General features: G+C 36.4%; 1 protein-coding gene across 2 annotated transcripts in view; it reads right to left on the reverse strand.

Moving 5' to 3' along the window:
- LOC128999635 (uncharacterized) overlaps nt 1-26,253 on the reverse strand; it is a 91,439-nt gene that overhangs the window by 22,019 nt on the left and 43,167 nt on the right. For both annotated transcript variants that reach the window (XM_054426231.1, XM_054426232.1), the window contains exons 4-19: nt 21,341-21,490; nt 20,006-20,132; nt 18,582-18,777; nt 17,016-17,156; nt 16,628-16,742; nt 15,843-15,990; nt 14,553-14,722; nt 13,348-13,456; nt 12,416-12,597; nt 11,356-11,494; nt 9,868-10,018; nt 9,135-9,276; nt 8,554-8,727; nt 7,212-7,388; nt 5,774-5,977; nt 5,035-5,152 (exon numbers count right to left, since the gene is read on the reverse strand). In XM_054426231.1, coding sequence (XP_054282206.1) covers nt 5,035-5,152; nt 5,774-5,977; nt 7,212-7,388; nt 8,554-8,727; nt 9,135-9,276; nt 9,868-10,018; nt 11,356-11,494; nt 12,416-12,597; nt 13,348-13,456; nt 14,553-14,722; nt 15,843-15,990; nt 16,628-16,742; nt 17,016-17,156; nt 18,582-18,777; nt 20,006-20,132; nt 21,341-21,490 — 2,443 coding nt within the window. The remainder of the gene's footprint in view (nt 1-5,034; nt 5,153-5,773; nt 5,978-7,211; nt 7,389-8,553; nt 8,728-9,134; nt 9,277-9,867; nt 10,019-11,355; nt 11,495-12,415; nt 12,598-13,347; nt 13,457-14,552; nt 14,723-15,842; nt 15,991-16,627; nt 16,743-17,015; nt 17,157-18,581; nt 18,778-20,005; nt 20,133-21,340; nt 21,491-26,253) is intronic.

The raw sequence follows: 26,253 nt of genomic DNA on the forward strand, positions 1-26,253 counted from the left end.
TGTTGGTTTCCATTAAACCCCAAGTTGAAGCATTATCGATATAATAAAGAAACTAAATTGATTACTAATTCCCCTGTCCTGTCAATCACTTGCAAGCATTCAATTCAATAGCTTCTCTTGTCACCGGTACCGTTTAAACGTCGTCTGCATCTAGCGATTTTATTTTATCTGACAGTAATCATAGAGTAGTAAATTAAGGAAATGAGAGCAAAAAATGTGGATAACACTAATTTAATGGCCTCTATGTCCACACAACGTTGTAATAGCCCTAACAGCACCAGATATCCATTGGATATTCAAAGTGGTTGAAATCTTAAAGATATCTAAAGATATCTAAATGTAATTAAATATATTTTTAAAATATCTTATCTAAGAAATCTGTAAAATATCTTTTAAGATATTTTATAGATATTTAATAGATATTAAAAGTTTCACAGTAGATATTTATATAATGTTTAGATGCAATATCCTACAAATATTGTACATATATTCAGTACTAGATATCTACGAACAGATATCCTGTAAATATCAATCCTACATTGACGATTGGATATTGATTATAAAGACGATAAATGCTGATAAGTGCATTATTGTTTCATCTAGAATATTTAATATTACAGTTAGCCTTATAAAAACACAGGATCTAAAATCATCCAACAAATCAACAAACACTAATGAAACCAAAACTTAATTGTAGTTTTTGTGTGGTTATTTTGGTAGATTAATTATATTATGTTGTCTCTGTTACTCTAATCCGTGCTACGCGTTAAAAAAATCAAATAATTTTAATCAGCCCAAAGTGGACAAAAATTGCATTAGCGATGTTTACAAGAATGACTACACTTTTCCAAAGGGAGTGTTTCATTAAAGTCAAACTATTTCAGTCAGACAGAAGGGAAGAAATGTGCATTACACCACGTAATATATAATAACACAAGTCTCGCACAACCCAAAAGTTGTGAGAAACAAAAAAAAAACTGTTAAGCCATTCCGTAAAAACATTATACAATTGACTTTGAATGTATGATTAAACACCTTTTTATAATAATAATACACCTGCTTATAATAATAATAATTCAAATATTTTAAAATTCTTCAACTTATTTGAGGAAACTATATGGGTTGATCAATTTAAGGGTAAATATTAATTAATCATATAACCATTATAATAACATTACTAATGGTAATTAATTAATCTATATTCAGATATCAGTATTCTCTCCATCTGTCAGAAAAACAATTAATTTAACAACTTGATGCCTAAACAGAATCATAGTATCAAAAATATTTAAGTATTGCGACCATTGCAGCTGTTGGCTCCTCTTTAACCGCTTGAAAACTAGTAATATCAACAATCACAGGTAGCTCAGAGGTAAGGTAAGAGTTTCATAAGATGAAGGTATCAGGTTCGAAACCTGTCCGGGTATAGACAATTTTGTCTAGTTTTTTTTTTCTTCAAAAATTGTTTTTATGAACTATTTAATGAAAATCTATATATATAATACGTGAAGCCGTTTTTTGTTAACGCAACTCCTCCCTTATTTGTGGACCAATTTCAACGTTTGAGGTGTCAAAAGATTCCTCTCAATATGTAGTTTTGCAATAAGGTTTTAGAATTCTAAAATTCTTGCCCTTAAGAGCGTCAGGCCCACTCAAAGGTCGGGTTTTCCCCGTAAGAAATACATAGAACAAATTTAAAACAAAAAAACAGCTGTTTATAAGAAGCTGTAGCTTTTTGGGAGTAAATATTGATGTCTGTAATATTTAGTAGGTTAAGACCAAGTTAAACAGTTCAAATCAGTTTTGTTGGAAGAACAGAAAATTCCTCAAGTTCAAAGAAGAAATATTGTACACGGTAGTAGGACACAATTAATAATAAGATATTTTGTGCGTATGAGGAGAGTAGAAAAAGAGAGACTTGGTCTAACAGATACCCATCCTGATACACATTCACTTTGAGAGATGAATAATATTTGCCAGTTCTGCTATGCAACTTAATTTGGAAGTGAAAAAATATACGAAGCTCATAGTGTTGTCACGGTGGGAAAGTAAACTTGCCTAAATGTCAGATCAAATGAATGCATGCAAGAAATGTTAGCCTATTCAAAGCAGGTTATGGCTGTCCAGTTGGTAACCCCGAGTTTGTGGGTAAAAAATGGAGCAATGAAATGGTTGACATCACCCCACTTTTCAGGTTACTCTACGGAGAAAATTCGTTTGATCGGGGGATGTCTCAAATCAAAGGAATAAAATGGCCCAACTTTAATTACGTAAGAAAGGTTATCAGTACGGCAACAGTGTTCCTCAATAATTCTCAATGCTGGAAAAACTTTGTTGCAACATATTAACTCGAATTGAGGCAGATCGTTTAGCATTTATTAGAAGTTATCAGTTAAAATCGAGAGCAGAAATGATGTAGGTGAACCTTGGTAACGCCATTAGAGATATTTAAAATTAGTTTCTAACAAGTTTTCAAATAAGCATAAGGTTTTCCTCGGCGTTATGTTTCATACTAGGCGGCTCATTGAGCCGCACGGGTTCCCTAGTATTCAACTGATAAATGTGCTTTTCAGACTAAATCTTTATTATTTTGTGTTTTTATGTATTTATTATATATTTTTTGTGATCTGTCATCAGATATCCGTATAACATTCAGTTTTAGAAGTTCTTAAGATATTGTAAATCTAATATCTGTTGAAAGTAGAAATTAGTGACATTTAAACTTCTTCACAATATCTAACAAATATAAATATCTGGATATTGATCATCTATAGATATCTTAAATATCCAAGTTAAATGTTTATAAGATATTCTATAGATAAATCTGTGCTGTCTGGGTAGGGAATGAAACGGCTGCAACCAGCTGTTTGAAGCCAAGAAAGTAGGCCTAATTTTTTTGAAAATCTCAGTTTGAAAGAGGTTGTTTCACGTAAGGTTTAGGTTATGATAAAAATCACTATCTCAAACAAATGTTAATGTAGCGAGAAAAGTAGCTAAAATTCCGCTACAACTACTTTAAAAATGTAGCTAGCTACAACTAAAGCTACACAATTTTAAAAGTAGCGTAGCTACAGCTAACGCTACAAAAAAAGTAGCGCGCTACAAGTATACAAGTATTCAATTGTACTTCCCAAACTGCCTACTTCCCAACACTGCCTAATAATGAAATTAAGTTTTTATGGTATCAACGGATCTCCACTTTCTTTTTTCAAATCATACTTAAACAATAGAATACAAAAAGTCAATATTGATGGAGAATGGTCCCAAGAATTAAAAATGAAATATGGCGTGCCTCAGGGATCTGTTCTAGGTCCTCTATTATTTTTAATTTGTATTAACGACCTCCCAGAATGTATAACCAGTAAAACTTATTTGTATGCAGATGATACAACATTTTTAAATATTAATCCCGATCTTAAACAACTTCAAGAGTTAGCTCAAAACTCAATCAATGAAGCTTCTATTTGGTTTGAATCAAATGGCTTCCTCTTAAACAAAGATAAAACTCAAAAAATTGTTTTTAGCCTTAGACCCTGTGAATTAAATATGTTGGATGGTTATGTAGACAATGTTAAATTTCTTGGTATTTATCTGGATAAGACCCTTTCTTGGGGAGATCATATAGATTACATAAGTTCTAAGCTTTCAAGGGTAATTTGTCTTATAACTAAACTAATACATTGTATAGATCAAAATTATATTAAAACAGCCTACTTTGCTTATTTCCAATCCATTTTCAGATACAATATTATCTTTTACGGAAATTGCAGTAGGATAGAGGAAATTTTAGTCTTACAAAAGAAGTTAGTTAGAATCATATCTTGTGAACCCCTACAGGAACACTGTAGACCCCTGTTCATTCAGCTACAAATTCCAACAGTAAATAACATTTATGTATTTGACTCTGTATCATATATTCTACAAAATTCCAACCTTATCAAACAAAATTCTCATGTTCATAATACAAGGAATAAAAACGTTGCTACCATAGATTTTTTTAGACTGTCTAAAACTCTTAAAAGTCATATTGTAATCTCAATAAAAATATACAACAAGCTAATTTACATTTAATAACAAAATATCCTAATAAAACTTTTAAATCTAAATTCTACAAATGGCTTTTGAACAACCCTTTTTATTCTTTAAAAGATTTTTTTGAAATGCCTTTTATTAATTTTTAAGTAGAGCTAGCAAATTTACCAAATTACTGTTGGATTTAGTTGGTTATGGGGTTTAATAACTTTCATTATTCTAAATGCCTTGCATTTTTCTGAACAATAAGATTATTTGGTTGTAATATTAAAGTATGTATTGTAACATGTCTCCTTGTGTGTAGTATTCTTGTAAATATTGTATATTGTATTCATTAACTGACTATGCTAGTTTTAGCAGTTTTTCGGACATTGTCAATAATTTGTATAAATTCACAAGACAATAAACACATTTCATTTCATTTCATTTCAATGATTCAAACAGAAAAAATCTCACCAACGTAGGTGCCCGTAGGTCACATGGGCTAACAAAAATAACGGCTAATGTTTGGTATGACAAAATTATACATAGTCATATTTTAATTTGTAATTAGTTTTCTTAGGAAAGGTCCTCAATCCTCCCCACACACCAAGGAGTGTCATTCGGATTCATTCAACTAAAATATAGCAACCTACACTGAAGAAACTTAAAAGTTGTTTAGAAGATTTTATTTAATAGCTTGAGCCAGTCAGTGAAAAATAGGTATTCGGGCCTCCAGGAGATGTACACCCTCAACGAGGTGTGGACCACTTAAAATGTGATTGTTTTGAACAAAAATGTCATTAAGACAACAAAAAATACAGTTGAAGCCAGAAACATTAAAAATCAAAAACCCTCTAAAAATTGACAAACTTACTGATGTATACCAGTAAAATCGATGAAGAATCTCTCATAACTAGGCTTGGAAATAAGGAAAACTTAACATTGTTATTAGATGAAATCATCTGTAACTTTGAGTCGAACCACTGGAGTACCCCAAGGTGGCAACTTGGGTCCACTCACCTCTCATCGCCCCAGTGAGGGTTGACGGCGTGTAGGGCGTGGACTAGTCGGTTGTGTTCTCGCATGTACACAGTGTGTATGGCCGTCAACGCTGCTTGCTCACTTGCTCTTCCGTCCCCTGCAAAAACCGGTTCAGAGTAAACTATGATTATTCAGTTAAAAATCAAATCCATATCTGATTATTGAGATACGGATAAAAACTCTGCTTGATCTCTTGCAAAACCCCTCTCCTCGGTTCTTGCCCTCGGTTTCTTGCAAAAACAAGTTCAGAGTCAACTGAATTTTTAGGCAAAGATGAAAACCCGTTTTAGGCTAACTTAGATAAGCCCGGTTTCTAATATGAGACAGACTATATGGATTAACAAGAGAAAGAGGTTAGTCTTGACAAGAAAATTCCGTTTAAGTCTAGCAACCCATTAAGTTACAAATATTGAGAGTAAAAATGCACTGTACAATCTCTTTTGTTTTGACTACCTACACCGCTTTTCCGATGTTGTTTCTATTTTCGGCGGAGATAGAACTATTTAAAATAATTTTACACTTGAGGCCATGATGAAAAAAAATCTGATTGAAATAGAACACCTTTATGGTTAAATCAGTGATTTGTCAGTGAATTTCACTGCTTTCACTTACATTTAAAGAAACCATAAAATAGTTCAACAATCTCTCTTCAACAGAAAAGCATACAATTCACAAAAAAAGGAACAATTCAATAGCTCTAGTTCTCTGGACTACTCACCAGCAATGAAGCAGTATCCGCTGGGTGCCTTACACTCAGGGTGAGATGGACTCAACGGCAGCAAATCCTTGTCTCCGTTGTGTCTGATGGTGGCGTTCAGGCGACCACCGTAACTACGCAGACCACGAGCCATGCACGAGTCCTGGCCATAAATTTGTGAGCCGTCCAGGTACGCTGTGTTTTGGTTGATCTGTTCCCGTGATCCTTCGAACAGGATATACTTGTCAAATAACAATGCCTTGTCTGCAAACTCAGTGACTCAGATAATGTTTTTTTAGTGTCCTTCCTTTACATCTTGGGACACTAGGTTCCAGCACAGAACAGTTTTACACATTAGGTCACACTAGATAGCTACGACCATTGGTGGTTGGCTGTATTTGAACTTGGGATCTCGGGTACTGAAGCCCCGTTCTCTACCTCTAGGCTAGTTTCCTCGGCAGAGATTTATGTAACAGTATTAAACAATGGCAGTGTAGCTGGGTAATTAAGGTTGATATCAAACAAATTCATCTACGTCACAAACAATGTTGAAAACAAAATCCATCAATTGCTTATATTTTAAGGGAAAGCCAATTGACTAATCAAGTTTTTGTTTTGTAATGGGGTGAGTTTAGTTTGCTTTCCTAGAAAAACTTGAATCCAACTTTGAAACTTGAGATATTTATTACACAATAATAATACATCACATAACCCTGGAATCTTTTCCTAGAATAAGTCGTCTTCAGAGAGTACACTCATGAGTACATTAATGAAAAATGGTTAATTCTTCCCATCAGTTCTCTGAAGAAGCCCTACTGTGGTATGAAATGTCAGTGTTGTTATATGAACATTAATGTGTAGCTTGAATAAATACAATACTCGACATAAAGACTACATAATAACGTATAAACGTCAACCAAAACTTTTTGAAAAGAAACCTTCCTACATCGGTCAAAGATATTTAAATACAATTCCAAAAGAAATTAAAAAAGAAAGTAATAAAAACAAATTTAAAAAAAGATTAAAAGAATATCTGATTAAAATAGCTCGTATTCTTTTGAAGATTTTTTCCACCCATCACAGTCATGATGAATACAGTACATAAACACTTTTTCAGTCTCCTGCATAGAGTGGATGAGATTGTCACTTAGGCTAGTTTGAGTTGTTGTACAACCTGACACTATTCGATGTATATATTGTATAAAAGAATGAATAAAGAAGTTTGAATTGAATTGAATTGCAACACAACAAAATTGCTTAAAATTACTCTTTTAAATCAATACTGTGGCAAATCAGTTTGTTGAAGAGTAGCAATAATATTTCCGCTTGATTAAGGGTGTAGTTTAAAGTGAACCAATTTGATTTTCTTTGCTAAGAAAATCTTTGTTCCATTCATTTCCTTCTACTTCTCCAAAGAATGTTTGCATTTTTTACTTTGACACCCAATTATGACACTCACCCAGTCTCTGTTGGCCTGGAAGTGACCTCATGAAGGGCAGACACACCCGAGCACCAGACGTGATGTTGATCTGAGGGTAGAACTGGTCACCCGTGGGTATCGTAATAGGCATACACTCCGGGTGGACAGTCAGGGGGGAGTCACAAGACCGACAGTCCGGGATGGAGGCGAAGAATCCTGGAAATCAGGGATTCAATTAAATTTTATGGATACAGTTAAGTTAGGTTTTAGCTCACACCAATCAGTACCAAACTTTAACTGCTGTTTATTTTTGACAGAAACTATTACAAAAATTACTTTGATTGATTCAAGAATGCTATAGTGTAGAGTGGTGTTTCATACCATAAAATAAGTTGACTTTGTGAAATACACATGGTCGGATAATGCTACATTTTTAAGCATTGATTACAAATGGTGACGCCAATATAGTGATATAAGAAATTCCGTTATACCCATATCCAAACAAAACGTAAACCTAATATCTATTAACACTACATTACAGTTTGCATAAGTAAAAGGATTAAAAAATTTTATCAAAGTTGATAGTCGATCACTTAAATTACCATAAACAATATTACTTGTTAAAGATACAAGTATACTTGAAAATTCCTCATGAATGATTAGGGGTCTGCGGGCCAAACATTGATACTTTGAGTTGGGTCAGGTAAAAGTTTTGGCTCTGGTGTCTCGGGCCAAACTGGGTCGGGCTAAACTCAAGTGTGTTTAAAAATTAAAAATATTTATTTATAGCAATACAAAAATCTGTTAATACAATATTTTACATAATCTCCCCCGTATTGCAGCAAAACAGTGATCATCTTATGCCATGATGGCAAATCATGAATACTTTCTGCGGTCACTGCAAAATTATAAGCTATTACAAGGTCACGAGGAAATCAAAGACACTCTCCGCAGTCACAGCGAAACCGGGAACCTATTCTACAGCACTGCAAAATTGAGAACACCTTCCAAAGTCACGGAAAAATTTGGACCATCCTCCGGTCACATTCCACAGTCACAGTGAAATCGTGTTATGTTCTGTGGTCATAGAGATATAAAAATATCTTCTTTGGTCTCAGTGAAATCAAAAATATCTGAAACAGTCAAGGCAAAATCGTAAACACATCCCACAATCGCCTGGCTAAATCGTGAACATCACCTACAATTGTGGTGATATCGTAAATCATCCCAGATGCTTTTTCCGATCGCAAAAATGAATGCCTGGTTTGGCTCTACCCAACCCAAGCTTGGCCTGACTGATCTCTCAGGTAAACTGTTGGCCTGATGGAACCAGAAAGTATTGGGACCCACACACCCCTATAATGTATGTTTGTTAACTTACCTCTTTGAACTGGTGTGAACGTCAAGTCATGGTCTATAAACTGAGCCAACTGCATGACCATCAGTGTGTAGCGTGAGTGTAGGTTGCTGATATCAGGATGTACTGTAGATGACACCAAGCGAGGTGAGGGTAGAGCTACACCAGTCACGGAGGTGACTCTAGGGGAAGATATACCTGTAACACGTATTGTCATATACAAACCAAGCCAGACTAACAAAATTAGTACTCTACTGAACAGCATGATATGCAACAAAACTGCACACTTTACAGATGGGAGGTAGTTGAACTGACCTGACAACAAATTGTGCTAATTTCAATTGCTGTACTGATACCTGTTGAAAACACAAATTTTTTTACCAAGCAAAGCTGAGCATCCTTTATATCACATCAGTTATTAAAGTTTCAAAAACTAACAGACACATTGCAAGTTTTACAGTAGCACACTTTTGGCTTATTCAGCTAACATAATTTGATATAAATGGGATTCATGATGATACAACCTATGAAAATACACCAAACTACTGTAAATCGCTTGTTACAGTAGGTAATATGGTTTAGACTGAAAAACGTATTAGCATTACCATTTTCATAGACGGACGGAAGAAGACGAGCAAACGTAGTGACACTCCTGCCGAGGTTGGGCCTTTCCAGGTTGTTGCAATGACCACTGAAACTTCTGTAGGGACTGCGGGGATCACACGGCCCTTGCTCCTCGTTGCACACCTGTCAACAATTAATTAATGGCTAAGATCTTTCTTTGGAGTTTGGGCATTGTTAGTTTGTCGTGTTTTGAATTTTTTAATGGCATGGGTTTTTTCTTTAAATAATATGAAGACGGTCTAAACCTCTGTCTTGTTACTATGTAACCTATGGGCGCCTGCAGAAACTTTCTTCAAGCAGCAAAATAGTATCTTGATCTAAGAATTAAAGCAAAGACCCTCCTCCACAAACAAGTGTTGTTGTAAAACACCTGAAAACATTGTTGTCTAAATACTAGAATTTTCTTAAAAACCGTTTAAAACATAATTGTTAGTATGTATCGGATGAAAACCTTATAGAGTGTGTTTTCTAACGCAAAAAAAGGGAACTATGTCCCCCCATTGCCCCTCCCTCACAAGCACTTGTGAAATCACTATGAAAATCTACTTGCAAAATCCAAAGTCAACAGTGACTCAAACATGTATGACCTTCTTAACCCAAAGAGAGAATATAAAAGTTCCATCACACAATCTTTGATAGTGTGACAAACTCTATTGATGTTGTTGGATGATTATTATTGTAATGTTACCTCAGCAATTCACTACACCAACCTACCTCATCATCGGCAATATTATGACGTGTCAAAGATGGCAGAAAGCTCGTCACGTCAATGTCAGACAAGAAGTCTTTCAATGGCAAGTCAGAGAGAGTTGAGCCAAAGCCGATAATGTTGTCTCCGCTGTCCAACTGTCGCCTCCGTCGGTTTCTGCGTAAAAGACAATGGTTGTTATTTTTAAAGTGATTTATTTGATTTTTCTGAGAACCAGTCAGTCCTCTTTTTAGGGCAGACCCAACCTTTTTAGGGTAACGCGAATCAAGGGTGGAATTTGTACCCTGTTTATCAGATTTTCATCCAATCTTTTTGTAAATACCAACAATATGCTTTAGTATTCAAATTGAAATTAATTAAAAGATTAAAGTATGATCTGGAGAATTAAAGGTTTTAGTGTTTATTAATGATTGAGACATTAATAGAGGTCTATTACTTATTGATACAAAGTCATAAATTTTGTAGTATGCTGTCCTATTTTATCACATAACTAGCTGTAACCCGTGGGCTTTGCCCCGTTTAACTTCTTAATTTTCAAGATGATCTCGTTCGCATGGCTCAATTACGTCCTGGTTGAAGTTCGTTCGCTACGCTCACTCACCTTTAGGTTGGAGCTCGTTCGCTGCGCTCACTTGCCTTCAGGTTAGCTCGTTCACTACGTTCACTTGCCTTCAGGTTAGCTCGTTCGCTACGCTAACTCGCCTCCAGGTAGGGGTTTTGGTTGCAAATTAGTAAAAAAAATAATAGTGCTGCACCCTGTTGGTAATCCTTGTAACTTTAATGCTATTGAACATCATAGAACAGAACCAACTTGTTTAATTGAAACCGCTGTTAAGATTCATTAATTCCATTTCTCATAAGGTTAACATGGGAAACTCCAGAGCCATTGGGGCAGAGCCCAGATGTCGGAGGGTAAAATCCTTTCTTAGTGAGCGTCTACTACCCAAAAGGAAGATGCCTGCCAGGTTTCAGGTTCCTAGGTCTTATGGTTTCTGAGATTTTGTGATGAGTGAGTGAATGAATGAATGAGTCAGTGGTATTTGAGCTTTATATATATATAGATGAAGACCTAACCCAGAACTCTCACTGAGCAAAAAAAATTGCATTTGAATCATCTCCTAATATATATATTAGGCCCAGAATCTAGGAGTGCTGGTTGGATAACATAATGTACAAGTGAAATTAATATTTTTTTAAAGTCACAGCGACTGCAATGCTCCTCCTCTCTAGTGTAGACTCTAGCAGATTCAAAACATAACGGTTTTTTGTTTTTTTTTTTGCTCAGTGAGAGTTCTGGTTCTGGGTTAGGTGTTTATTCTGTGATTTAATTCTTATGGAGAGTAAGTCAACTGCTGTATAGCTGTGTGTATGGTGCTGTAGTCAACTTTTTTATGATACTTCATTGTAAAAATGGGAAAATGTCTTAGATTCATTTTAGGTTTAAGAAATGTAATCAATGTATAACACTACTTAAGGTCGAGGTGTTTACTCACTTATTTCCAATGTTGTTGATAATCTCCCTAGAAGCGTATTCGAGCAGTATTGATGTGTTCGCTAGAAGGAACGAAGCTTTGTTGGGTTTGCTGAAAGCTGCGGCAATTCCAATGGGAGACTTAGGGTCCACTCCGCCCTCTATTGAAAATTGTAACAAAATGTTGTAGTACAAGGCAATACAAACTGTCATGTGAAATGTTTAGAATGAATAAACTTTAATACAGATTATCTACGAAACTTAACACCAAAATATTGGTGTTCTAGAAGACAATATGTCATCCATAATTAATTATCTAACAGACAACAACTGATGAGAAAACAATAACAAAACAAAGATACATACTAACTTTCCTACATAAACTGACAATCGGAGATTAGCTTTTAACTTTGATTATCAGAACAAGTCCATAAAGTACACTGAACTTCAAGTTAAACAAATATGTAAAATCCCCCTTTACCCAAAGTAAGTTTTGCAATGCAATTGGAACAATACACACGATAGAGGTATAAAGAAATCTGTTATGTGTTGCTGCAACATTCCTTATCTTAAAAGTTTTAATGGGTGAGAGTTTTACATTATTCCCATTTTGAGTTTGCGCATTATGATTTTCTCTATGGTAAATAAAAACAAAATACAAGGTCAATCATATCTTGGTGTTTCATTGGCATGAACCTCAAAGCCCAGACCAATATCATTCCCTCTTTTGACACAGATCAGACATCTCATCATTTAGCCAGTTGTACCAATTGTTATTGCATAAAACAGAGTTGTATGAGCCTCTCAAAGAGTGTGGTGGTTCAAAATTATATTTTCTCTCTTACTTTTTGACACTGATAGTTCATGAGTCATAAGAGATGCTATAGTTTACAATAAGTTGGACAGCTGGTGGGATATTTAAAGTGGTTACAAAGTAGTGTGGTGTATTCGGCAGAAATCAGTAATTTTCTTCAGCACACTATGTCATTGGCACATCATTTTTATCTAAAACTGGCAAAGTCTTCAACATGGGCTCTTCTATTGATTGTCAAAGCTGATATCGCAAGAGTAATGACACTCACTGTGTGTATAAAGTAGATATTCTGTCTGGAAGCGTCTCTGAACGTCGTCCTCTGCTTGACGGATCGCCTGCTTCAGCATTTCCATGGACACGGCCTCCTGGGCTGAGTCTAACTCTTGCGTGTCTTCCCTCCACGCCTCCACAGCCAGTGGGGAGAAGTGATCACATCCGATTTGGGCATTCCTGACAACAGTGGTTTCAAAATCACGGTCATAAATTTATTGTTATTCTATACGTGATTGTCTAATAGTGGTTTATTCGGCCATTAATTACATCATGTATGAGGAGATAGACTACGTCAATATCAGACTACCAAATTTATTACTATAGAGGAAAAACAAAAATGTTGAAATAAAGGAAATACGGTGATTGAACATAAAATAAAACAATACAATTTTTCATTTTTAACAATGTAAAAAGGTCAATACATCATATACATATCTATAGGTCTACATATACTATCTAAGAATATCACAAGCTCCATATTATTCTAAACACAGTGGTCATCCTGAGAAAAGTTAGTAGCTTTTTGATTGTTCAACACTAGACCCAGCTGTCCTTGGTCAAGCTCAAGCTGGTATACTTTTAATAAATGGTCCTGGCTAATGAAATGGATGGTCTAGACAGTAACAAAGCAACACAAGCCATCTTATTTTATTCTAAACTCATCTTTTACTCACATTTGGGTTAAAATACACCTGGATGGCATACCCGTCTCAAATGGTAATGCTTCTGTTTAAAAATTCCTTCATCAATGGGTCAGTGGTAACTACTGTAGTTAGAGTTAACGTCTTGATAAGAGCAGTAGTTAGACTGCTAGGAAAAGCAGCGGTAAGTTTTAGAAGAATTGTTGTGTAGCTATGTTCTGAATTTCATTTAACACAAATTTTCTCTATTATTAACAGCTGAAGTAAATAAACGATGATAACTCACAGGTATGAATCCTCTTGCAAGAAAGGTCTGGGCTGGACACTTAGAAGATGAGGCACATTGGAGCACAACAGACCTGCCAGAGTCACCTTCCTCACCTCTGTCAGCTGATCTGTAAACACAACAGCTGATAAATGAAAGCAGTAAACAGAAACTCGTGACAGCTGAATCACAATCACACAGAAACTGAACAAGAAAACAAAACAGCTGATAAAAAAATAAATAAAATAACCAGCCGATTGATATTTGTGTTGTACCCATCATGCTATACTCATTACATTATATTATACTATAGAATACCATTAAAATGTGCTCTTTTATAGATTAAATATCTTTATGGATCGGCTGAAGAGAATTTTCATTGTTCAGCTATGTTTATATTGTATGTGTAACACTCAATGACATTTTATCTTCTATTATCTGCGCCTGTGCTAGTATTGAGATGTAACGTTCGGATCCCCTAACTTTTCGGATTTAAGTTAATCTCTGTCACTTTCATAACATCAATTCGCGTAGTCATTATAGTTGCTTCAACTTACTCCTCAAGTTTCAGTCTAACGTCAATCTGTTTTAGAACAAACAAAACAATAAAGTGAACAAATGGCAGAACGTGAATTGGTCTTTTTGGTCAGTTCGATCAAGGCCCCACTAGAAAAACAGGCCATGCTGTAGGATCCATGATGTTACACTAGTGGATAGATTCATTGATAAATTCATTGCCATTGCCATATGTTTTAGGTAAATAAGCAAGCTGGCTTCCTGGATAGGCTTCCACGGTCACTTAATGTAGAATCGTGGTCTTCTGGCGACGACCGTGTCAAAAATGATGAATCACTAACACTCACCGACGTTTCGGCCTCGATAAAGAGTGCCATCTTCAGGGGGAGTCGCCCTGAAGATGGCACTCTGTATCAAGGCCGAAACGTCGGTGAGTGTTAGTGATTCATCATTTTTGACACGGTCGTCGCCAGAAGACCACGATTTTATATAAACCAAGCTGGCTGTTTGTAAGATTTTAATGGTAAGAGATTAGTACAACTATCCAACACTGTGACGTAGTGTTGCGCTGCCCATGCTGCAACATGGCGTGTTTTTCTAGTGGGGCCTTGGTTTGATTAAGAACACTTGTTCACTTGGGCGAACAAAACCAATGGAGCTGTTCCCCTCTTTTATGGACCACCCGACCACATGTAAGTGTGATAACTTACCATTAGTGAGTGACGCTGGTGGAATGTCGTTCTCATACCAGTAGCGGTCACTGTCTCTCAACATACGGAACTGATTAGCCATCAGACATGTCAGGACAGGTCCCAACACGCTGCCTTGCTGCGGCTGCTCCAAGATACCTCCCGCCAGCAAGTCTACCTGCCGAGGACTCCTGTGGACACACCGGTTTTTGGATTAGGAACCAGATACGGACTAACCTCTCTCAATCCCAATAAGTTTGTTGAAGATTAGGCGTATGTTTAGAATAGAAACCACAGATATCAAGGTAAGCTTGTATACATTTGCAGTTAATAAAGGAAGGATACGCCACTATCAGCTGATGCACCCCATCCCCAAGGTCAATGTTACCGAATGGACAAGGGCTGGATGCGTAACTTTACTATGCAATACTGCAATCTGCAGCTGTTTGTCCTAAATTTTAGTGTAAAAACAAATTTTGATTTAGTATAATAAACCGATGCTGTATGCTAAATGGTTATGGAGAAAGGTTTAAATAACTTTAAACTTAGTTCCAGTAAACTGTTGTAGTTTGCTGGTTTTTGTATATATTTTGATCAAGTTTGGCAAATATTGTAATTTCACACCAATCTATTGACATTTCACTAAAAACACACTGTAATACATTCAATATAGCAGCAAACCTAATTCATAGTTATAAACCTATTTTTATTTAAAAAGGGAATAAATCGGACATAAAAAAACATGTTAGTGTTAGCAAATCAGGCAAATGAAAATTCGCTTAGTCTAGGCAGGTTTGTTGCGGTGGCGTACGATTATGGGTTTCCGGAGTTTTATCAACATGGGCAAAGCTGAAGTCACTATATTTACATACATATTAATCAACAGGTAGCCCCAAATATCAAATTCCCAAACTCGAATCTTAAAATTAGTACCTGTTTCATAGTTGAGGTTAAAAATAAATTAAGATAGGCTACTTAATAATAAAATGTTTGCTATTCATTTAAAACTTAATCCAAGTACATAAGCTGACCTCATGAAGGGGGTAAAATACCAAGGGTAAAATTCCGGCCCGTACACTCTAGGTTTTATAATTTGTTGTGTTCTGATTAAATTAACGGGAAAATGTTCCACCTTTAGTTTAAAACTGATGTTAAAAATCCGGCCGCAAACTTTTGAGTTGTACCAAAAGTTCGCGGCCGGAATTTTATCCCCTAGGTTGTGACGTCAGTTTTGGTCAGTGGGTTAAATTCCAGGGATATAAAATTCCGCCACCCCAAGATTTTTATCATCAACATTTTAAAATGCAATACCTGTAAAGTGTGTTCAGCATCTGTTGGGCCTCAGCTGGTATTGCTCCTGTCACAGACTTGTTGGAACGTTCCGAGCACCACTTCAGCCACTCTCTATATCCTGGCAGTTTCTGTTGTCTTGACTCTTCCAACAGGCGACTCCATTGGTCTGTGGGAGGAAATAACATTAGTGAGAGAAGATCAGGTTCACGTTTAAATTGTTGTCACTGTACCTATGTTACTTTTTACAATTAGGCCTAATGTAGGTAGATTACACTGACTTAAACAAAGCAGGGAAATCACAAAAGAAAAACAACACAGTCACAGTGTTTCTGTTTTGACTAGACTATTAAGTTCTCTGAGTGGTGTTTGTATTGTGGCTTCCTAGCGTTGGTTAGGTTAATGGACTTTTGGTTATTTTTAGGCACTGCTTTCTCACCTGAGGACGAAATTTGATAAAGAATCCAAATATGAAAACTAGTTTTTCTAACTCTGATGCAAAATGTCACTAATAATTGTAATAGGAGGGGTGTTCTTAATCTTTGTGTGTTTTGTGGGGTAATAATAAAGTTGGGTTTGTAAGCAAGTGCTGAGTTTGATTCCTGAGCTAAGCCACCCAAAGTAACTGAGGGTAAGCCTCAGAGGTGACCCACCAATAACCAATTCCTTTAACGGAAATATAAACCGTAACAAAAAACTAACTCCAAAAAGTGAGCTTATTTTAAAACAACATGTTGAATAGCAGCAGAATAACCAACACATTTCTTGACGCTGTCAAGAACCATGTCTTGGGTTGACCCACTTACCTTTGTCTCTCAATGCTGGCAGAAGGGCTGGTGTGTTGAGTACCATGGAGAACATTCCAGCCATCACAGCCTCTACACTGGAGCTGTCTCTCATCTGACTGTCTGATCTTGACTTCTACATATACAACATAATGACAAGCGTTAGAGGACATAACAGTTGGACTATACAAAACACTGTATATGAATTCTTTGGTCATAATCAGACCTGATTGTTATGGCCAAGTTGCACTGTAAGCCGTGAGAAAAATATTATTTTTATATTGGCTTTGTAGAAGTGGTCGGATAAACCGGAGACTGGTACACAGGGGTTCTACTGTAACACCAATTGTTTTATGTTTTGTCATCTTTAACCGATTTAATTTTCTTGACTATCTATGTGTGAGCCTACCAGAGTAGATGGCAGCATGCCTGGGATGATTTGCAGGCCGGAGGTGGCTACACTGTAAAATGTCCCGGCTCTGATGGAACTGGAATATCCTGAATATCTTCCCCTCTCTGCTGGCTGAAGAGACCATTCTGACACTACTACCTGCAAAATATCAATAACTTTAGTCTTTGAGTTAATGTCTGATGTATCACAAACAAAAGTATCATATACAAGCTTCCACTTAGCTGAACCTGCTAAAAGATATATTCAATATGAATGTAACCTAGGAGTAAAGTTAATAACTCTTGGGCTTTAGGTTGAACAGTATTGTTATCGTAAACAGTTAGGTCCAGCTGGTTAGTAACCAAGCAGTAGAGGTTAAGTGGTAGAGAGGACTTCTCCATTCATACTTGGCTTAAAATACCTTCATTCGGATGGTGGCCATTTCAAAGTAAAGTATTACATTTCTTAGCTAATCTGTCATCAATACTTTTGAAATACTTTCAAAAATGCCAAACTATAAAATATTCAAATGATTAATCTTGTCAATTTTTCATCGTTTCTGTGGGTTACGTTTTCTAGTAGCAACTTTATGTAGTTTAATCCGAATTAACTATATACCCATTCTAATTGTTTAAGAAATGATTAGGAGCTCTTCAAATTCAATTTATATGGGGAATATTGTATGCAAATAGATTGTGACGCTTATTTCAAATATAAAGAAGTAAATGACATTACGAGACGTCGCACAAATACCACATACTCTTCCTACGTGGAATTATTGCGGCAATAACACGTTATAATAGGCCTACATAATACAAATTGTGAAATAAATTATAATTTACAGCTTACCGGTAAATATTTAAAATTAATTATGATTTAAAAACATGTTATACAAGGACTGGACTAAAACTAAAATATGCTCGCTTAACAATTATTTAAAATGTCACCGGTTCGATCCTGAGAAAAGTCAGTTAGCTTTTTGATGGTTCGATTTTAATTTGATGTGCATATGCTTGGTATTTAAGATTTTCTTCTGACTCCTAGCGGGCCGTCCCATGAAGAGGTAGTGAAGGCCTATCACTGAATAATGTCTAAAAATAATTTTAATGCCCTTGTAACTGTGTACCAAGTTTGGAAGCTCTACCTTTATTCTTTTTAAAAATAGGCTAATTAACTGTCACAGAACTTTTTTCCACCCGTACCCTTATTCAATAATTGAATTTTTACTATTTTCATCACATTTTTGCACATTTTATGAACAACAAAATCAATATTATTGAGATTTCTGCTGTTTTATGAGATTGTTGGGCCTCTCCACAGACTGGTGAACTCATGATTTACACACAGGCCAAAACAGGATTTGAACTCTCAAACTTCAGTGATCTCTCCGTCTCCTGGCTGAAGCTGGACGTCTGAAGTTTGGACTGAATTGAAATGAAATGAATAATGTCTTTATTTGAGAGGTGAAGTTTGGACTTGCAAGTTTAGTATTCTTTTCTATCACTATTATAGCCTATTCAAATTGATATAATTAAGTAATAGCTGTTATGATCTTATTGAGCTTTTCAAAGCTCTGACTCTTACCTCTCCTAGTAATGTGGGTAAGAACTCTTTGAACGTGATGTGTTGAACTTCAGCGATAATAATCCGACGTGCCTCAAAGTACAGCGTGTCAGAACTCCAATGAGGATTCAATGCTGCCAACTGCGAGACTAACCGGTTGTGTTCCAACAGCAAAGTGGAGTGTACCAACCCGAGACCTGATCCTACATTGCGGCATCTGCAATGATATTACTAGGTTATCAGTCATTTTCCTGATGTCTTTCCATTATTTATATTTTTCTGTATGTCTAACAAAAATAACATAGTTCAGTGATAGAGGTTTATTAAGTGCTTGCTTGTAGGTACAAAAGGAACTAAGCCAAGTTGAACTAATATGGCTTCTGAGTTCTGACCCATGATTGATTTATCAAAGTTATCACTGTTATACTGACAAACACAATCATTCTATGAACAAACACTGTCATCCTCCTTAGCCATGCTCAAGAGTTTTAAACACCAAGATTGTTGAAAACACATAGGAGGTAATTAGTGATAGGTCCGTGCTTCACGTCAAATGTCGGTTCTTAGCAAAAGAACCGGAACCGAGAACTGCTGGTGAAATGTCGGTACCGGTACCGATAATGACATTTCAGTGACCTCAGGAGATGATTTTGCCGCGATCGCGGATGACAACAATAACGTTACTGCGATCCTGGGAGATGATGATGACGTCTACATGGCCGTAAGAGATGTTCATGATTTTGCCGCGATCGTGATAATCCGATCGTGATAATACAGTCTTAAGGCGGTGACACACTATCGACCTTTTCCCCGATCAAGACCCCGAACCGAGCAGGGAGAAGGGAGAAGGGAGATAAATATCAGCAAAATTTTACTCCGAACATTTCCCCGAACATGACCAAGACCAGACGAATTCTACCGAGCGCGGCAAAAGGAAGTTTGGAGAGAGATAGAGAGTGTGTGCGAGTGAGAGCGCGGAACTATCAATGCTAGCGCAGGCGGCCGCTCGGTGCGGCGCTCGCGACGATGTACGGGGCAAAAATGTACCGTGACACACTATCGTACATCGGACCGATCTTTTCTTTGATCTTTCGCCAAAAAACCGCCTCCAGAGCGCTCGTCTCCCTGCTCGGCCTGATGTCTTGTTCGGCGTCTTGATCGGTGTACGGACTCGTGACACACTATCGAACATCCTCCCTTCGACCTCCCTTCTCCCTGCTCGGTTCGGGGTCTTGTTCGGGGAAAAGATCGATAGTGTGTCACCGTCTTAAGTGATAATGCCGCAACCCTTAGGTCTAGCCTGAACTAATGTGAAAAATAATCCGGGCTCGTACCTAACGTCCAAGGACAAAAAAGTATTCTACATACACACTAGCCTACTGCTACATAATGTAGAAGTTTTCTACTAGATTGAATCAAATTACTCCAGTTGACAAGGTACCTACTCTGAACACGCAGTCAAGTTCAGTTTGCCACCATCCCCTCGCAGTCTTTCTGCCTGTTCTGCAGTTGTTCCATACAATCCGGATCCATCGAGGAATCCAGTCTGTGAGTTTAACAGCACTCCTGCTTCTGAAAGATTGGTATACTTAGCATTACAGATAGTGAAACATGCATGAAATTCAGCTGTAAGTTATTTTATATTTATGGGCAGATCTACTGTGTTATTAATATAATGGTTTAATTACCTTCAGTCTCCAGTTCAAAGTAAGTCGATTAATGCAACCTAGGTTTCAGCACGACAAGTCATTAAAACAAGATGCTGACAACCTAATGAACGATCAAATCCACCACAGCTCCAATTTAATTTTCAACAAAATAATCGAGACCCAAGCGACACTGACGCATCCTATTAGCCAAGGATCAAGACAATACAAAGGACAAAGGTCAGGTAGACCACAAGAATTATCTAGCTAGTTGTGGCTTGGATGTCACTCGTTGCGACCGGTGATTTGACAAAATGTACTCGTTCTCCCTTTGTAAATACCGATCGGTAAATGTGTATGTGTTTGTGTCTTGTGAACTGTATATAGTTTTTACTAAACGACGTCCAATGGACTGAACATTTTCGACTGGAAGCCTGATGATAGCACAACGTTGTGCTGAAACTTAGGTCGCATTAATCGACTTACTTTGAACTGGAGACTGTAGGTAATTAAACCATTATATTAGTTATAAACCAGTTCAGGGGCAATTCCACATCTTATGTCAAAACTACTGTGTTACATTGTAGAAAATAATATACAGGCCTACGTTGAGCTGTCTAAAATCTTACTAATGGCAGTTAAGAAGATGGGCTGTACCCTTTTAAAGAGTAGCTCACTCTTCACAGGCCTTAACAGGTTGCTTCAGATATCCTGAGGTCGGAGAATCAGTAAAAAAATAGGATGATTAACGGAATACCGGACATGGACAGTTCAGAAAACATCTGCATTAAATGGATTTGTATGACGAGATTGCTGATGGCTCGCTTTTCAACTGTAAGGAACAGTCTATCTTCTTCATTGAGATAAAGAGAACAATTCTTGGCAGCCAGTTAAGAGGGAGTCACCTTCAAAAGAAGGAACTAATCGGTGGACTGCAGACAATCATGAGGTGCCTGGACTTTGAAGGTCAATAAATACATTAACTGACTGGGACAAGCAACAATACCACAAATCCAGCTCAAGCCCCTTAATGCCTTGGCGCGCCTCTTCCAAATATTAGATAACATAAGCTCAGTTAATTTTTTAATTCAGTTTTCATTCCTTCTGCATCCTACCCCTTGATTTTCAACTCACCATTGGTGTACCCATCGGAGATGTCCCTCCTAATCAGTTCTGCCCACAATGGAAGCAGGCTAGTGACATAGCTATGGCGGCCGACTGATACTCCATCTGTAGCCAACCCAATAACTGCCTTGACCGATGGAGTCGCAGCAGGCTCTGAATCTGGAACCAAAACACAATAAGCTAACTTATAGCTTAACACTAATACCGAAACCCCACCTAGGCTGACGTTAACCGAAACCCCCGGTCTGTGAGACCCCATTTGAAAAATAATGAACCCCGCTTAGAAACACACAAACCGAAACCCTCGGTCTGTGAGACCCCGCTTTAAAATACACTAACGCTGGGCTTCTGAGACGGGCATGTTATGAACAAACAACCTGTCAAGGTCATGGCACCCTTGCAAAATGAACAAACGTTATATCAATAGGTAGGGGAGGAAAAGGGGGGAAGGTATTGGGGGAATGGAATCTACCAAGTAAACAGTGTTGCCAACATGCGTTTTTGAAAATTCCCGTGGGCCTGTCAGACCGGGGTTTCGGTATTAGTGATAATGTTAAATATGTAATGCCTCATAGTAGACTTGCCAAGATTTGCTAAGGACTAATGCAGGTTTCTATAGAGCTGGTGATTAGTAGACTAAATCTGGTAACCGGTTATGGGGTTACCGGTACTATTTAAGAGATGAACACAAGAATCAACTGATTGTTTGTCAGCGATAGCCTATGGCTTTTGAATAATTTAGGCCTAATTTTAAAGTTACTGGTAAGTTACTCTACATTTTCTTAATTTCAAAACAAAGGGCAAGCAAAGTATGATAAGATAGTTACACAAAGCAAGTTATCGGTGCAAATTCTGTCCCCAAAGTGGTCATAAGCTAAACTAGGCCTACCATATTTTACAATCTTTGAGGAAAAGTGAGTGCAAATTCGTAGCCTGAATATGCTGAATGAGGTGAATAAAAAAGTACATAAAGTCGGTTTTCCAATAGTTTTTTTTTACATTGTGGCTAGACATTGGGCCCAGCTCAAAGCAAAACTTGACACCCAGAGGGGGGGGGGTGTTAGTGATTTAAATATATCTATTTAATTGAGTTTTCACAACTTATGACCACCAGAAAAAAAACAACTGCTTATATTATACTTTATAGATATCCCAAGAACAAAACAACCTGCGCAGAAACGAAAAGATCACGTGGTTTGTGCAGGTAGGTGTGGCGTAGCATTCAAACCTGCGCGGCTCAAAACGGCCCAGGGTTCTTTTGTTTCTGGTATCTATATATAAAGCCAAAAGTACCCATGAACTTTTGAGAAAACTACAAGTCACACCCCCATAAACCATACTTAAAATGTTCGTCATGACGAGAAACCTTGCGCAAAATTATCCATTATTTCATAAATTGCCCTATAAGGTCGTAATTGCTTTCCAAAGGGAACTTTCCATTTACCTAATGTTAAAAATACCTCAGCTGTTATTATTTGTTTGTATTACCATTATTACTGTATTCTGCTTTGTTTATTTCAGCTTAACCAATCAATAGTTTTATTAATACTTATGAAGTAAACGGGGTGGAGCCCGTGGGTAACAGCTAGTTACTTTAAGTACATTTTCAAGCGAACACATCCCCACACAGTAAATAAAAAGATAGCTCAATGCCTAATTAGAGGTGAACCTGGTGAACTTACAAAACCTGCAGCCATTGCATATTGATTGTTAGAGCGCGAAGTGTAATCTACTTTTAATTGCATAATTTTTCTAGTTATCGTAGCGTAGAATAGAATTCAAGTCAGTTCAGTTTGTCTCTTCTTGGGTTTGTTTTTGTTTATTGTTTACAGACACAACACCTGTCACCGACACCAATAATAATTACAACTTACAACTTTCTTCACCGATCAGCTGTTGCTGTTGCTGTTTGTTAATGATTAATGAATGACAATGACAATGTTTTGCAGTAGCACCAACCTAACTGAATCACATAACCTCAATATTTTCCCCATATGTATACAAGTGGAATTTGTATTAGCACAGATTAAACATCAGCTCTGGTATCAGGAATTTAAAAAGACAAATTAATATAATAAACTCTAGCAAACTAATTCCTTATATTATTCCATAATCTAGTGAGTGGATAATACGTAATGTTTAAAACATTGATCATAGTAAAGTAACCGATGTCCAATACAACTACAGCTTTATGTTATTTTGTCGTCCAAAACAACGATTATGCCATAATCGAAATTAAGTTCTCACACCAACAAATTACCGGCCCGGTTTTATACTAAAGATATAGCAACATTACATTTAGAAAGGAATAAGAAAGCCCATGCGTAATTTAAAAATAAATTTGAGATCTTATTATCAAATATTTATTAGTACAGTAATTCAAAGTAAAATGGTTCAATATTTACACACGAAAATCTATTCTTATACTAAATTTAGTGAGGGAAATATTATCTACCCCTTTTAAACAAAGCACACAGCTCACTTCCCTATACAGTAGTTTCGCATTACCAGCAGTAAAAATGACTCATACTTTCATGGCTATAAATTTACTAGCTACTACCTACTACTACTCAATTAGTGTATTTAGTCAAGCCTGCTGTTAAACCATGCCAGCTAGGTTAGCTATCGTATCAAAGCTAACATGGGCTTAGTCATCCGCCCATGATGTGCTAAAGGTTGACGCGTAAGCTTCGGCCTATATCATGGGGCCCGGGTATGTCCTAAAGGATAGGTACCGGGTATGCTGTCAGGGGGCTTCGGCTCTCATGACAAATAAATAAATAACTAAATAAAAAATCGTATCAAAGCTATTGTACAGTACAGGATTTTCCCCTCTCCCTCTCCGCTGTTCGTAAACCTCGATAAGGGTTATTTCAAGTCCGATCCGAAGTCAAAACAAGCTTACGACGCTGCAAAACATGTTTGTCACAAATCCCTCACGGATGTTTGTATTGAGCCGTTAAGGTTGGCTTAGATTAGACGAGCGGTTATAAAAGCCACATTACTGGTCAGGGGAAAATGCTACGTTAGGTAAAGAATTTGTTATTTTTTCAGTTCATGGCTTGTAATTATTGACGTTGTATACTGCATCTTCGTGATTAGCAACGTGATGTGTACCCAAGTTAAACACTAAAGTCGTTTTAAATCTACTTCAAAACAACTAGTATAATGTTACTAGTATTGATAGTTGATTGCTACGTGTTTATAATAGGGTATATTTATATTTCAACATATTCAATCATTATACGTATTTGTACTATAACAGGTTTGGAAAACAACATTTTTTATTCCTATGGTACGGCAACATCGCTATTATTTAAGTTACTAACAATATTTTACATTTAAGATGTAAATAATTTAGGTATCAGTCTGCTTACAACAGACGTTCATGATAAAGAGTAACAGAGACGTTCCGAGAAACAATGATGTCCAATTTAAATGTTAAAATTTTTCTAGATTTATCAAGTATTATAACTAATAATATTAATAGAAAGAGTTAACTTGCTAGTTTGGACTGAGCAAGATCTTTAAGTCCCACCAATGCACAAATGCGTGGATGAAGAAATTACAACAATTTAATTTTAATAAAGTTTTCAAGAACACAAAATACATAAATCCTGCTTGCTATGCTAAGGTAGATTCTTCATATTAAAAACAGATTAAAAAATACCCCCGTCGCAGCAAACCTGCATACTAAGCGAATTTCCATTTACCCAGCTTGATTTCTACTAAAATATTCCCTATAAATTTTCAGATTTATTTCCTATTTAAATAACATTAATTTTAGTGAGTAGTTAGGTTTGCTGCTACGGGGAAGATGTTGAGGTGTGTTTTTTCAATTGAAATATTGATAGCTTAGTATGAAATAAACCAAATTGCCAAATTTGATTAAAATATATCCATAAACAAGCAAACTAGAACAGTTTTATTTATTCTCCATAAGAATAACATGGGAATTTTAAATTTACAATTTTTTTAATTTTCTCAGTAGTCAATGAACATTCAAAAACACTTCAATATACTAAATTATTTGTTTTTTTAAGCTCTTCAAAATGGTCTAGAGAGAAATTTAGAAATTTAAAGTTTTTAGGGTCAAAAATGAGAAAAACCCATTTTTACCCCATAAAACCCCCCATAAACCCTTGATCCCATGGTCCGATTATGCTGGTTCGCGAACTCGTTCGAATAAATGTAGGTTTACACGTTTGTACCAAATTTCATCAAAATCGGATAAGTTTTGCTCGAGTTATCGCGCTATCGGACACATATATAAATAAATAAATATATATATATATATATATATATATATATATATATATATATATATATGAATTTGAACGGATGGTGTTTTTGGCCTCTGGGGACCTCAAAACGAAAAATTAAATCGGTCCCAGGTCTAGGTCTTACCATGAGACCTACGGTAATAGCTTATTCCCTATATGGGAAATTCGCTAAAAAAAACAGAAAAACAAAACTGTACTAGAGGGAGTGGGTAGTGCCAGGTAGTGCTCGCCTTCAAATTTTTTTTCTAGATTTATCAAGGCTGACGAAGTATTATAACTAATAATATTTATAGAAAGAGTTAACTTGCTAGTTTGGACTGAGCAAGATCTTTAAGTCCCACCATTGCAGAAATGCGTGGATGAAGAAATTACAACAATTTAATTTTAATAAAGTTTTCAAGAACACAAAATACATAAATCCTGCTTGCTATGCTAAGGTAGATTCTTCATATTAAAAACAGAAAAAAATACTGTACTAGCGTAAGTGGGTAGTGCCAGGTAGTGCTCGCCTTCAAATTTGAAAAGCTACACGCGTTTAAACATACAAAAGTTACATCGTACAGAATTTACGAAAGTTATAGATATTTCCAGTAAAGCTTATAACAGTCAACGATGTAAATTGGTAACAATATATTAGAC

Source organism: Macrosteles quadrilineatus, unplaced genomic scaffold (assembly GCF_028750875.1).
Source record: "Macrosteles quadrilineatus isolate MER2022 unplaced genomic scaffold, UCM_ALF_1.0 Scaffold_8__2_contigs__length_117827958, whole genome shotgun sequence".
Classification (NCBI taxonomy): Eukaryota; Metazoa; Arthropoda; class Insecta; order Hemiptera; family Cicadellidae; genus Macrosteles; species Macrosteles quadrilineatus.